Source organism: Bos mutus, chromosome 23 (genome assembly GCF_027580195.1).
Source record: "Bos mutus isolate GX-2022 chromosome 23, NWIPB_WYAK_1.1, whole genome shotgun sequence".
In the NCBI taxonomy this organism is placed as follows: domain Eukaryota; kingdom Metazoa; phylum Chordata; class Mammalia; order Artiodactyla; family Bovidae; genus Bos; species Bos mutus.
Window position 1 is genome coordinate 4,420,173 of NC_091639.1, and position 14,590 is coordinate 4,434,762.

The 14,590-nt window shown below is 41.4% G+C and overlaps 1 protein-coding gene across 1 annotated transcript in view; it reads right to left on the bottom strand.

The window, feature by feature from the left end:
* CAGE1 (cancer antigen 1) overlaps positions 1-14,412 on the bottom strand; it is a 31,800-nt gene extending 17,388 nt beyond the window's left edge. The window contains exons 1-3 of the mRNA XM_070361315.1: positions 14,166-14,412; positions 9,236-9,672; positions 5,307-5,322 (exon numbers count right to left, since the gene is read on the bottom strand). Coding sequence (XP_070217416.1) covers positions 5,307-5,322; positions 9,236-9,672; positions 14,166-14,178 — 466 coding nt within the window. The 5' untranslated portion in view covers positions 14,179-14,412. The remainder of the gene's footprint in view (positions 1-5,306; positions 5,323-9,235; positions 9,673-14,165) is intronic.
* Positions 14,413-14,590: the final 178 nt, after the last annotated feature.

Sequence of the window (14,590 nt, forward strand, 5' to 3'; positions counted from 1 at the left end):
CTCACGATCCACCCATCCATGTTGCCACAAATGGCAAAATTTCATCTTTATGACTGAGTAGTATTCTATTGTAAATATACGAAATACCTTCTTTATCCATTTATCCATTGATAGGCACTTAGGTCAGAGAAGGCAATGGCACCCCACCTTACCCCACTCCAGTACTCTTGCCTGGAAAATCCCATGGACCGAGGAGCCTGGTGGGCTGCAGTCCATGGGGTTGCAGAAGAGTCAGACACGACTTCACTTTCACTTTTCACTTTCATGCATTGGAGAAGGAAATGGCAACCCACTCCAGTGTTCTTGCCTGGAGAATCCCAGGGACGGGGGAGCCTGGTGGGCTGCCGTCTATGGGGTCGCACAGAGTCGGACACGATTGAAGCAACTTAGCAGCAGCAGCAGCAGCAACAATCAGCAATGTTGAACATCTTTTCATGTGCCTGTTGGCCACCGGTATGTCTTCTTCGGAAAAATGTCTATTTGGCTCCTCTGCTAATTTTTTAATTAGATTTTTTTGTTGTTATTGAGTTGTATGAATTCTATATATATTTTGGATACTAACCCCTTATTGGTTATGTGGTTTGCAAACATCTTTTCCCAGTTGGCAGGTTGTCTTTGTATTTTATAGATAGTTTCCTTCACTGTGCAAAAACTTTTTAGTTTGATGAGGTCCCATTTATTTTTGCTTTTGTTTTCCTTGCCTGAGGATATATACCCAAAGATATTGCTAAGGCCAATTCACTGATTATACTGTCTATGATAGATTTATTGTTTTTATATGTCCATCTTTGTCTCTTGTTACCTTTTTTGGTTTGGAGTTTGGAGTCTATTTTGTCAGATATGAACATAGCTACACTCAATTTCTTTTAGCTACCATTTGCTTTGGACATCATCTTCATCCTTTCATTTTGAGTCTACGTTTATCTTTAAAGCTGAAGTGAGTTTACTGGAGGGAGTAGACAGCTGGATCTCGTTTTTAATATATCTCTTTTGGGGGCGGGGAGGTCTTGCTTTTTAATCCATCCAACCACTTTTTTTTTTTTTTTAAGATTTATTTATTTATTTTTGACTGTGCTGAGTCTTATTTGCTGCATGCAAGATTTCTCTAGTTTTGGAGAGCAGGGGCTACTCTTTGTTGAGGTATGAGGTATGAGGACTTCTCTCATAGCTCAGTTGGTAAAGAATCTGCCTGCAATGCAGGAGACCCTGGTTGCATTCCTGGGTGGGGAAGATCCTGTGGAGAAGGGAGAGGCTACTCACTCCAGTCTTCTTGGGCTTCCCTGGTGGCTCAGCTGGTACAGAATCCGCCTGTGAAGTGGGAGACCTGGGTTCGATCCCTGGGTTGGGAAGATCCCCTGGAGGACGGACAGGCTACCCACTCCAGTATTCTGGCCTGGAGATTTCCATGGACTGTATAGTCCATGGGGTCACAGAGTCGGACACGATCTGAGCAACTTTCACTCACGCTTATTTATTTTTGAGTGTGCTGAGTCTTATTTGCTCCGTGCAAGCTTTCTCTAGTTTCTCTCTGTTGAGCTGTGCTTCTCATTGCAGCGGCTTCTCTTACTGAGGTCCATGGGCTCTAAAGCACCTGCTCCACAGTTGTGGTACATGGGCTTAGTTGCTCTGAGGCATGTGGGATCTTCCTGGAGCAGGGATTGAAACCGCGTCCATTGCATTGGCAGGTGAATTTTCAACCAGTGCACCACCAGGGAAGCCCCAACCAATCTGCCTTTTGATTGATGAATTAAGTCCATGTACATTTAGGATGATTCTTGACAGATGAGAACTTGGTTTTATCTTTTATTTTCTGATTGCTCTGTATGTCCACTGTTTATTTTTCTTGTGTTTCTGTCTGCTGTTCTGGTTTGGTGGTTTTCTATGATGTTTCTCTTTTTTATGTTTCACATCTTTGCTCTAGATCTTTATTTTGTGGTTATCATGAGGTTTGTATAAAACATCTTATAGATAAAACAGTCCTTTTTCTCTGCTGACAGCATCTGATCTTCATATGCCTATACAGGTTCTGTCCTTTTCCTCTTCCTCTTTTGTCTTTGCTGTCTCAAATTATCCTTTAATGTTGTAAATTTATTACCAATTTGAAGTAGTTATAGTTACTTTTTCTGCTCTTTTTTCCCTTGACATTTATGGTATAATACAGTGTTAATAATCTATTCTGACATAAAGTTGCAATTTTCTGACTATTTATCACCTTACTCAAAGTTTTGTGTATTCTGCATTTTTATTTTGGGCCTAAGAGCTCATTTCAACATCTCCTGTAAGCCAGGTCTAATGTAATGAACTCCTTCAGCTTTTGTCTGTCTGATAGTCTTTATTTCTCCTTCATATATGAATGATAACTTTTTTGGATAAAGTATTTTTGACTGACAGTTTTTATCTTTCACTATTTTGAGAATTTTATTCCATTCCTTCCTGGCCTATAGTTACAGCTGAAAAATCTGCTGATAGCCTAATGGGGGTTCCTTTATAGATAACCATCCTTTTTTCCCTTTTTAAAATATTCTATTTTAATAAAACTTTTATTCTGGAATAATTTTAGATTTATGAAAAAGTTATAAGCATAAAGAGTACTCTATACCTCTCACCCAGGGTCCTTTAATGTTAATGTCTTATATACCATGGCACATTTAATAGCAAATTCCAGTCCAGAGTATCACATTGTATTTAACACCTCTTTGTCATTGATTTTTGACAGTTTTAATACCACATGTCTTAGAGAAGATCTACTAGCAATGATTTCTTAGCTTCATAGATTTGTATATACAGTTCTTTTCTTAGGTTTGCTATTTTTTTAGGTTAGCTATTTAAAAAAAACCTTAATCTTTTTACATCCCTGATATGCTCTTGGTTTTAGTAATCCTTATTTCTATTTATCTTTTGGCTATCCCTTGTGATATGTGGGAATTGGTGATGGACAGGGAGGCCTGGCATGCTGCGATTTATGGGGTCGCAAAGAGTCGGACACGACTGAGCGACTGAACTGAACTGTGACATGTGCGATCTTAGTACCCTGCCCAGGGACCGAACCCATGCCCCCTGCACTGGAAGGGTGAAGTCTTAACCACTGGACCACCAGGGAAGTCCCTTAGCTATTATTTAAACTCTCTGCTCCCTTCTCCTTCTCTCTCTCTTGTCTCTCCCTCTGGGATTTCCCATTACCCTACCATTGTCCTTCCTAAAAGAGTTGTGCAGCTCTCACAGAATTTCCTCACTTTTAAAGATTCTCTTTCCTCTTCTACCTGCATCACTTCTATTAGGTTTCTATCCCTAAGCTTGTTAATCCTCTCTTCCAAATAGTCTGCTCTATTTCCAAGGCTTTTTAATCCCTTCTTCATCTTGTTCATTATTGAGTCCTTCAGCTCCAGAATTTGTTTGGTTCTTTTTTTTGGAGTTTCAACATTTTGGTAAAATGTTCCTTCCGTTAATAAACTTGATTCCTTAGCTCATTGAATTGGCTTTCTGAGCTTTCTCATAGCTCCTCGAGTTTATGACACCTATTTTGAACGTACTGTCAGCTAGATCTCAGTATTCCATGGACGTTAAGTCTAGTTTCTGGAGAACCGCCGTTTTCTTTTTGTGGTAGTGTTACTGTGGCTAGCCCTTGGTGCCTTGTTGTTCCCTGGCACACTGAATCTGAAGTAGCAAAAAACCCTCCTTCTTTAGGTGAAGATGCTTTAATTTTTCTTGATTCTAATGACTCAGTGGGTTATAAATTAGAGGCCTTTCTTTTGTTTGCCAGGAGGTGGCATCTATGGCTTAAGTCTTTGGTTTCTCTTTCCTGCGCTAGCTCTGGTTACCTTTGGCAGTTGGCACTACCCACCCTCATGGCTCTGATAGGCGCCCTTGCTGTCGCTGCCTGTACTTCTAGGGTGGCTGTGTCTTGCTGCTGTTGATGTCACTGCCTGAGGCTCTGGGGCACTGCTTCTGCCCTGTCCAAAATCTGAGTCACAGGCTCTACCGCATGCAGGGAGGGGGAGAGCTGGGAGGAGTTGGGTGTCATCAGATTCCCGGGTGCTGCCACTGTGGGCTGGATTGATGGGGGGCAGTTATGGGTGCCTCTGGAGCTGGAGAGATGGTTGCAGGCCCCACTTCCACTGCTGCCAGTCACCCACGGTTGGCTAGTGGCCAGGAGGTTGTGGGTGCCGCCTCTCCTCCTGCTGCTGGGTTCTTTGAGGCTGTGGGCTCAGCTGCCACCCCGGGAGGACCACGATCTCAGGCACAACCTCCACAGTCCCCCAGTGCAGCCTCCTCTGTGTGCTCCAGTCCACCCTCCTTTAGATGTATGGATGTGTGGAATTCTCCAGCATCCTGGTGTGTTGGGGAGAGCCACATCTGTTGAGCTGTGGATGTTTTACTAATTGTAGATTGAAAAGCAGAGACAGAGAGAATATCTCAATCTACCATGATGCTGACAACCCTCTCTTGTGAGCCCTCCCTTTTTTTTTTCCTCTCTAAAGCCTTTTTTTAAAATTTATTTATTTTAATTGGAGGCTAACTACTTTACAATATTGTAGTGGTTTTTGTCAAACACCAACATGAATCAGCCACAGGTGCACGTGTTTCCCATCCAGAATCCCCCCCACCTCCCTCCCCATCCCACCCCCCAGAGTCATCCCAGTGCACCAGGCCTGAGCACCCTGTCTCATGCATCGAACCTGGATCAGCGATCCACTTCACAAATAATACACACATTTCAATGCTACCCTCTCAAATCATCCCACCCTTGCCTTCTCCCACAGAGTCCAAAAGACTGTTCTTTACATCTGTGTCTCTTTCGCTGTCTCGCATACAAGGTCATCATTACCATCTTTCTAAATTCCATATATATGCCTTAATATACTATATTGGTGTTTTTCTTTCTGACTTACTTCACTCTGTATAATAGGCTCCAGTTTCATCCACCTCATTAGAACTGATTCAAATGCATTCTTTTTAATAGCTGAGTAATATTCCATGGTGTATATGTACTACAGCTTTCTTATCCATTCGACTGTTGATGGACATCTAGGTTGCTCCCATGTCCAGGCTATTGTAAACAGTGCTGCAATGAACATTGGGGTACACGTGTCTCTTTCAATTCTGGTTTCCTTGGTGTGTGTGTCCAGCAGTGGTATTGCTGGGTCGTATGGCAGTTCTATTTCCAGTTTTTTAAGGAATCTCCACACTGTTCTTCATAGTGGCTGTACTAGTTTGCATTCCCACCAACAGCATAAGAGGTTTCCTTTTTCTCCACACCCTCTCCAGCATTTATTGTTTGTAGACTTTTTGAGAGCAGCCATCCTCACTGGCTTGAGATGGTACCTCATTGTGGTTTTGATTTGCATTTCTCTGATAATGAGTGATGTTGAGCATCTTTTCATGTGTTTGTTAGCCATCTGTATGTCTTCTTTGGAGAAATGTCTGTTTAGTTCTTTGGCCCATTTTTTGATTGGGTTGTTTATTTTTCTGGAATTGAGCTGCAGGAGTTGCTTGTATATTTTTGAGATTAATTCTGTTAGTTGCTTTGTTATTATTTTCTCCCATTCTGAAGGCTGTCTTTTCACCTTGCCTATAGTTTCCTTTGTTGTGCAAAAGCTTTTAAGTTTAATTAGATCCCATTTATTTTTGCTTTTATTTCCATTACTCTGGGAAGTGGGTCATAGAGGAACCTGCTGTGATTTATGTCAGAGAGTGTTTTGCCTGTTTTCCTCTAGGAGTTTTATAGTTTCTGCTCTTACATTTAGATCTTTAATCCATTTTGAATTTATTTTTGTGTATGGTGTTAGAAAGTGTTCTGGTTTCATTCTTTTACAAGTGGTTGACCAGTTTTCCCAGCACCACTTGTTAAAGTGATTGTCTTTTCTCCATTGTATATTTTTGCCTCCTTTGTCAAAGATAAGGTGTCCATAGGTGTGTGGATTTATCTCTGGGCTTTCTATTTTGTTCCACTGATCTATATTTCTGTGTTTGTGCCAGTACCATACTGTCTTGATGACTGTAGCTTTGTAGTATAGTCTGAAGTCAGGCAGGCTGATTCCTCCAGTTCCATTCTTCTTTCTCAAGATTGCTTTGGCTATTTGAGGTTTTTTGTATTTCCATACAAATTGTGAAATTATTTGTTCTAGTTCTCTGAAAAATACTGTTGGTAGCTTGATAGGGATTACATTGACTCTATAGATTGCTTTGGGTAGTATACTCATTTTCACTATATTGATTCTTTGGATTCATGAACATGGTATATTTCTCCATCTATTTGTGTCATCTTTGATTTCTTTCATCAGTGTTTTATAGTTTTCTATATATAGGTCTTTTTTTTTTTCTTAAGTAGATTGATTCCTAAGTATTTTATTCTTTTTGTTGCAATGGTGAATGGAATTATTTCCTTAATTTCTCTCATTGTTAGTGTATAGGAATGGAAGGGATTTCTGTGTGTTAATTTTACATCCTGCAATTTACTATATTCATTGATTAGCTCTAGTAATTTTCTGGTGGAGTCTTTAGGGTTTTCTATGTAGAGGATCATGTCATCTGTAAACAATGAGAGTTTTACTTCTTCTTTTCCAATCTGGATTCCTTTTATTTCTTTCTCTTCTCTGATTGCTGTGGCTAAAACTTCCACAACTATGCTGAATAGTAGTGGTGAGAGTGGGCACCTTTGTCTTGTTCCTGACTTTAGGGGAAATGCTTTCAATTTGTCACCATTGAGGATAATGTTTGCTGTGGGTTTATCATATATGGTGAGCCCTCTTTTGATTCCTCATCAAGCCATTATCTCACAATTCTATGATTTCTAATGTGAACATCAGAAAATCTGATGAACATATCTCATGACTGACTTTCTGCTCACAATACAGATTTGGGAGAAGGGGATTAAAAAAAAAACAACAGTATGTTGTAGGAAAGTGAAGGTGAAGTCACTCAGTTTTGTCCAACTCTTTGAGACCCTATGGACTGTAGCCTACCAGGCTCCTCCGTCCATGGAATTTTCCAGGCAAGAACACTGGAGTGGGTTGCCATTTCCTTCTCCAGGGGATCTTCCTGACCCAGGCATCAAACCCAGGTCTCCTGCACTGCAGGCGGACACTTTACCATCTGAGCCACCAGGGAAGCCCTGGGAAGTTGTAGGAAACACTAAAATGAACATGACAGAATACGCTAGTAAAAGATCTCTAAAGGGATGGGCTGAATAACTTTCCAAATAGAATTTAGGGATATTGGACCCTTATATTATAGTGCTTCTTCATTGTTCTGGGATAAAGACAACCATCCTTACTGAGGCCTGTAAGGTTCTGATACTGATCTTGATATCTAACCCGCGCTACCTTTCCATCCTCTACAACGTCCTTCCAACCCAGCAACACTAAGCTGCCTTCAGACCCACGAAGGAAGGGACCATGCTTCCTGCGGCCACAAGGTTTTCACACTAGTTGCTATCACTACTTCTTCGTGGAATGCTCCCCTACGCCCACCACCTAACTACCCCCATTCATCCTGCAGAGCTGAGCTCAGTTACCACTACACTTCAGGGAAGTCTTACCCAAACTCCCTGACCAGGGACAGGAAGACTCCGATCTTACTTTATAGTGCTTACCACAGCTGCAAGTTTATATGTAATTTTATAACATATACACTTTATATGTAACTTTTATTTGCAGCACTTACCATAGTTGAAAATTCATATTTACTCATGTGATTATTTGATTAATGTCTGTCTCCTCTATGAGAGTGTTCTTGTCATGAGGACAGAGCCCACATCTTTTTGTTTCTGGTTTTGTCAACCATTCTATAACCAACACATAGCACAGGGCTTCAGACATGACAGATGCCTCAATGTATTTACTGACTGACTGAAAGGCTAGATGCAATGGAAATAGTTACAATCTTAAGAAATCCTAATTCAGCAGCTTTTTAAAATGTTATTTTCCAGAACTCAAGACAGGTAAGTAGACTTGTCTTTTAAATGCTGCTTTCAAATAAAATGAACAAAAAAATCCTGACTTTACTTGTAAATGAAATATAACAGCCATAGCTTTTCTCACTAAACTCACAATGAAAAGATATTCTTTATGCTACCTTTGGATTGTTATCTATTTGCCCACACCAATTTTTTTTTTTTTTTTATTGAGAGACTATATAGACTTTATACTGTTGGCATCTTCAGTGCTATTATGATACTGCTGCTGCTAAGTCACTTCAGTCGTGCCCGACTCTGTGCGACCCCTTAGACAGCAGCCCACCAGGCTTCCCCGTCCCTGGGATTCTCCAGGCAAGAACACTGGAGTGGGTTGCCATTTCCTTCTCCAATGCATGAAAGTGTAAAGTGAATGTGAAGTCGCTCAGTCATGTCCGACTCTAACGACCCCATGGACTGCAAGCCTGCCAGGCTCCTCCATCCATGGGATTTTCCAGGCAAGAGTACTGGAGTGGGGTGTCATTGCCTTCTCCGTCTTATGATACTACATACCCAGAATTAACAATTCAGAGACAAATTCATGTTTTCACTTTGGTAGAAAAATTTTTTTTTTGCTGATCAGTAGAAATTCCACAGAATAGAAAAGTCATGAGTTTTCTTGTCAAATAATTTAATGAATCAATCAATACAATTCACTAAGTATAAAAACTTGAAAGGGAATGTGTTAGTCCCTCAGCTGTGTCCAGCTCTATGCTACCTCACAGACGGTAGCCCACCAGGCTCCTCTGTTCATGGGATTCTCCAGGAAAGAATACTGGAGTGGGTAGCCATTCCCTGCTCCAGGGAATCTTCCCAACCTAGGGATTGAACCTGGGTCTCCTGCATTGCAGGCAGATTCTCTATTGTCTGAGCCACCAGGGAAGGCCATAAAAGCTCAGTATTGATATACTCAAGGCATCATGTAGATGTTGGGGTGCATAAAAGGATAAGTAAGACAGCACCCTGACCCTCAAAGAAATTATCATGTGGTAGAGCTAATCTCCAAGTATGGATTTTACTTCATTAGAAAGGATTGTTTCTAAATTGAGGAAGATCTCAGAAGGCAGTTCCCCCAGAGAAGCAAAGTCCTCACACTGATGATTTAGGACTACTTCCAAAAGCCTCCGGTTATAAGCAGTAATTTTTTTTTTTTTAAACACTTCCTTTAATACTCTATGGACTAATCATTAAAAGTCTTACCTCCTCTGTTTCATAATTAGCTCTCAGATCAAGCAAGTTAAAGTTATTTTCTTTATAAAATGGTTGTTCAACATCACTGTGTACTTCTTCCTCACACACAAAGTCTTGAGACTGACTAGGATTGAGGGCAGATTCCGTGGCAGTACTATTAGCCAGTGGCATTTCCATGAATTTCAGTGTCTCTTCACTGCAGTGGATTAGAGGTGGGCTTATAGAAGGCTGTCTGACACATTCAAGAGCAAATTGATCTGTATGGGTGAAAGTGCTAGTTCCCATCGGGTTTTCTTCCTTAAATGAGTCTTCCTGTATATTGGTGTCTTCTGCATCATCACATACATAATGCTGCAATTCTGGCTCCTCTGTGTAAGATAAGCTTTCCGTCAGATCTTGAAATGCTATTTCATTATTAAACGAGTCTGTCTGATGAAACTGGCAAAGGGGTTCAAATTGTCTCAAGGAAGAAATGCTGGTGTCAATTGGCTGAGTGAGTACATTCTGTGAGTAATTTCCAATGTTGACATCTTATTAGAAAAAGAAAGATGGAAATAAGAATTAGCATTAAATTTATGCATTAACAGTTACATTCACACTTATGAAATAAATTGTTAGAGTCTTTTAAGAATTATAAGTTCAACCTTTTTCATTAAGTTTATTTGTGCTACCAGCTGCAACAAAACTTTTTTACATGAAGGAAAAAGTCAACAAGTAACTACCACAAAGAAGCTTCTTACAGTTCATTTTTGTCAAATACCATTGTAACAAATTCTAAGGCATCTTCAAAATTCTTTTGTTGTACTCTAATTTTAAAATGCTTCAAAAGAATAAAACACACAGTGTATAGTAATAGCAAACACACATAGACATGTTTAACTTCACAACAATCTCATGAACTAGGTACTGTTATTACCTGTTTTTACAGATAAGGAAATGGAAACATAAGAGATGTTAAGTCACTTGCCGGGAAACAGCTGGCAAGCAGTGCAGCTGGGATTCTAGAATACTATTTATGTTTCTGAATATGACAAGTTATTCAGATTTAATATTTTTAAAAATCAGAAGCAAATAAAGACAACATGCAAAGAAGTGTTTCAAATAAATATCCCTTCCCTTCTAAATTCCTTCCTCTTCCCCACCCAGAGAGAACTGCTATACTGAAGCTGCTGCTGTTGTTCCTTGGTCAGTGAGTGGTGTCCAACTCTTTGTGACCCCATGGCTTTGTAGCCCACCAGGCTTCTCTGTCCACGGGATTTTCCTGACAATACTGGACTGGGTTGCCATGCCCTCCTCCAGGGGATCTTCCCAACCCAGAGATCGAACCCACATCTCCTGTGTCTCCTGCACTGCAGGCGAATTCTTTACCACTGAGCTATCAGGGAAGCCCCATACTTAAGTTGGTGGCCCTGTGCTTGGGTGTTTGTGTGTGTGTGTGTGTGTGTGTGTGTGTGTGTAGGGGGGGAATATCTAAAATGTCATTTGTGAAAGTTATTGGAAAAATAAAAAACTAGTCTGAGTATGGTACAAAGTCACAGTAACTTTATATGGTTGTTGTTGTTTAGTCCCTCAGCTGTGTCCAACTCTTTGCGACCCCATGGACTGCAGCATTCCAGGCTTCTCTGTCATTCACCATCTCCCAAAGCCTGCTCAAATTGTTGTCCATCAAGTCAGTGATGCCATCCAAAAATCTCACCCTCTGTCATCCCCTTCTCTTCCCACCTTCAATCTTGCCCAGCAACAGAGTCCTTTCCAGTGAGTCAGCTCTTTGCATCAGGTGACCACAGTAGTGGAGCTTCAGCTTCAGCATCAGCATCAGTCCTTCCAATGAATATTCAAGACTGATTTCCTTTAGGGTTGACTGGTTTGATCTCCTTGCAGTCCAAGGGACTCAAGAGTCTTCTCTAACACCACAGTTCAAAAGCATCAATTCTTCAATGCTCAGCCATCTTTATGGTCCAACTCTCACACCCATGCATGACTACTGGAAAAATCATAGCTTTGACTAGATGGACCTTTGTTGGCAAAGTAATGTCTCTGCTTTTTAATACGCCATCTAGATCTGTCATAGCTTTTCTTCCAAGAAGCAAGCGTCTTTCAATATCATAGCTGGCAGTCACCATCTGCAGTGGTTTTGGAGCCCAAGAAAATAAAGTCTGACACTATTTCCATTGTTTCCCCATCTGTTTGCCATGAAGTGATGGGACCAGATGCCATGATCTTCGTTTTCTGAATGTTGAGTTTTAAGCCAACTTTTTCACTCTCCTCTTTCACTTTCATCAAGAGGCTCTTTAGTTCTTCTTCACTTTCTGCCATAAGCGTGGTGTCATCTGTGTATCTGAGGTTACTGATACTTCTCCTGGCAATCTTGATTCCAGCTTGTGCTTCACTCACCCTGGCATTTGGCATGATGTACTCTGCATATAAGTTAAATAAGCAAGGTGACAATATACACCCTTGATGTACTCCTTTCCTAATTTGGATCAGTCCATTGATCCATGTCTGGTTCTAACTGTTGTTTTTTGACCTGCACACAGGTTTCTCAGGAGACAGGTCAGGTGGTCTGGTATTCCCATCTCTTTTCCACAGCTTGTTGTGATGCACACAAAGGTTGTAGCATAGTCAATGAAGCAGATCTTTTTTGAATTTTCTTGCTTTTTCTATGACCCAACTGATGTCGGCAATCTGACCTCTGGTTCCTCTGCCTTTTCTAAATCCAGTTTGAACATCTGAAAGTTCTCAGTTTATTGAAACCCAGCTTGGAAAATTATGAGCATTACTTTGCTAGCATGTGAGACAAGTATGACTGTGCAGTAGTTTTAACATTCTTTAGCACTGCCTTTCTTCAGGACTGGAATGAAAACTGACCTTTTCCAGTCCTGTGGCCACTGCTGAGTTTTCCAAATTTGCTGGCATATTCACTGCAGCACTTTCACAGCATCATCTTTCAGGATTTTAAACAGCTCAGCTGGAATTTCATCACCTCCAGTAGCTTTGTTTGTAGTGATGCTTCCCAAAGTCCACTTGACTTCAAATTCCAGGATGTCTGGCTTTAGGTGAGTATCACACCATGGTGGTTATCTGGGTCATTAAGATCTTTTTTGTACAGTTCTTCTGTGTATTCTTGCCACCTCTTCTATTTTCTGGTTCTGTTAGGTCCATACCATTTCTGTCCTTTATCATGCCCATCTTCGCCTGAAATTTTCCCTTGGTATCTCTAATTTTCTTGAAGAGATCTCTAGTCTTTCCTATTCTATTGTTTTCCTCTATTTCTTTGCATTGATCACTTAAGAAGGCTTTCTTCTCTCTCCTTGCTCTTCTTTGGAACTCTGCATTTAGATGGGTATATCTCCATTTCTCCTTTGCCTTTACTACATTTGTATGGTAGTAAATACTGATCTGTACAAAAAGAAGTGTTGGGACCCAGAAGGTGAAAGGATCTCTCACTTAATCAAAAGATACTTACTATTATCAGAGACCTGTTAATCAAAAGACACACTATTATCAGAGACCTGTTAGTGTCTGCAAAACACTGTTTCTACGTACTTGATACTTTCTATCACCTCATTACCAAGTGAAACTCAACATTACACTTCAGTTTTTCCTCCCTTCCCTACGCCACGCTTATCCTCTAAGGCACTTGGGCTTGAAAACCAGACGTCTTTGACATCCTTCTACCTAATCACCCATGGGCTAGTCAGTTACCAGGTCCTGTCCTTTTCTCCTTTAAAGATGTTTTTCATAACCCATGCTTTCTTTCCCTCACTGTAGCATCATCCTGGTCCACATTCTCATGACCTCCTCAGGTCTGTCAGGGTATGGGAGTAGAAAACTTGCCCAATCATATTACCCTGAATCCAATTCTTCTGTTTGACTTTCTAGGCCTTATGTAGCCTGGACCCACATTACCCACCCAGTCTTCTGCTCCAGTCAGATCAGGCTTACTCTCCTGCAAACAGATCATGTGTCTTACAACTTCAATAATCTGCTCTGGCAGGTGCTTCTCTTCCTAAAACTTTCCTATTTACCATTCATCTAGTTTTAAAATTCCTACAATGTCTTTAAATTTCTATCTCACAATTCAGCACATTGTTTGTTTGCTATTTTAGTCTTCACCATTGTTTCAAGCATGTTAGTGTCGGAACTCACATATTATACAGACCTCAAGAGGAGTCCTGGAGAAGGAAATGGCAACCCACTCCAGTATTCTTGCCTGGAGAATCCCAGGGACAGAGAAGCCTAGTGGGCTACAGTCCATGGGGTTGCAAACACATGACTTAGCAACTGAACAGCAACACAACAAAAAGAATCCACTTAAGGTTTTTCAATATCCCCTTCAGTAAAGCAACCAGTGTTTAGAGAATATGTTGACTAAATCCTGCACCCCAATGATATATTTCTATCAAAACAATTTAATAAATTTCCGGGTTATTTTATTGAACTATCAAATTAATAATTCATTGAGGTTTTTCTCAAATCTGTCATCATTTGATGACAAGCCAGTGAGCCAAGCAGCCTAGTCGGGATTGGTGAAAGACCCGACTTTACACTCACTTTTCCCGCTGTCTTCCAAATATATAAATGCTGTGTGGGCCGTGGTGGAGGAGGACTAAAGCATGCTTTTGCTCTCCAAGAACAAAAAACTACTAGGCCCTTATTTCTTCAAAATTTTGTCTGCGAACCCAGAACTTCAAATTACAACTTTTACAACTCTGTTCCTATGGCATGACCTACCAATTTGCCTTTTTTTGTTTTTTGAGTTAGGCTTACGTTTTTCATTTCATTCTGTCCTCACCCGACTTCTGCCACACATAACAAAAAAACTTATTCAAGTGATTGGATAGATATTCCAGAGATACTTCTAAGCTGTTTTAGGACAGGAATGAAAAGAGGTGTCACTGGGGTTATTGGCAAAAATCCTCAAGTTTAATTTTCAGTCAAAGTTTAACTTCTGAAAAGCACTCATCCTACTTCCACCTCACAATATCGTAACAAATTTTTTAGGTCGCAAAAGTGTGCTCACTTCCAGGGTCCATAGTCTCTGATCCGAAATAAGGATTTCGGGCTTCCTCCCTGCGCACTGGGCTCTACCGCGGGTAAAACGCTTTCAACCTTTTTCTTCAACGCCTGGCCGCCTGGGCGCGGACACGCTGGAACGCCCCTGTGTGACGTCCGCCCGGCCACGGCCGCCGAGTTCCGGCTCTCGGACCATCCGACGTCCCCTCAGACGTGCCCGCGGGCCCGGCGAAGGGCGCCTCCAGGTCTCCATTCACACAGGTAGGGGCTTACACGGCGTGAGCCCTCAGGGCCAGCGGCCCCGGCCGAGCTGACATACGTGCCTCCACGGGAGGAGACAAAGCGGCAAGCCGACTCGGAGAGCTCCGGGAAGGAAGGCCAGCCCAGGACCCGCGGGGACCGACCACACCAAGACCGCCACACACCCCACGG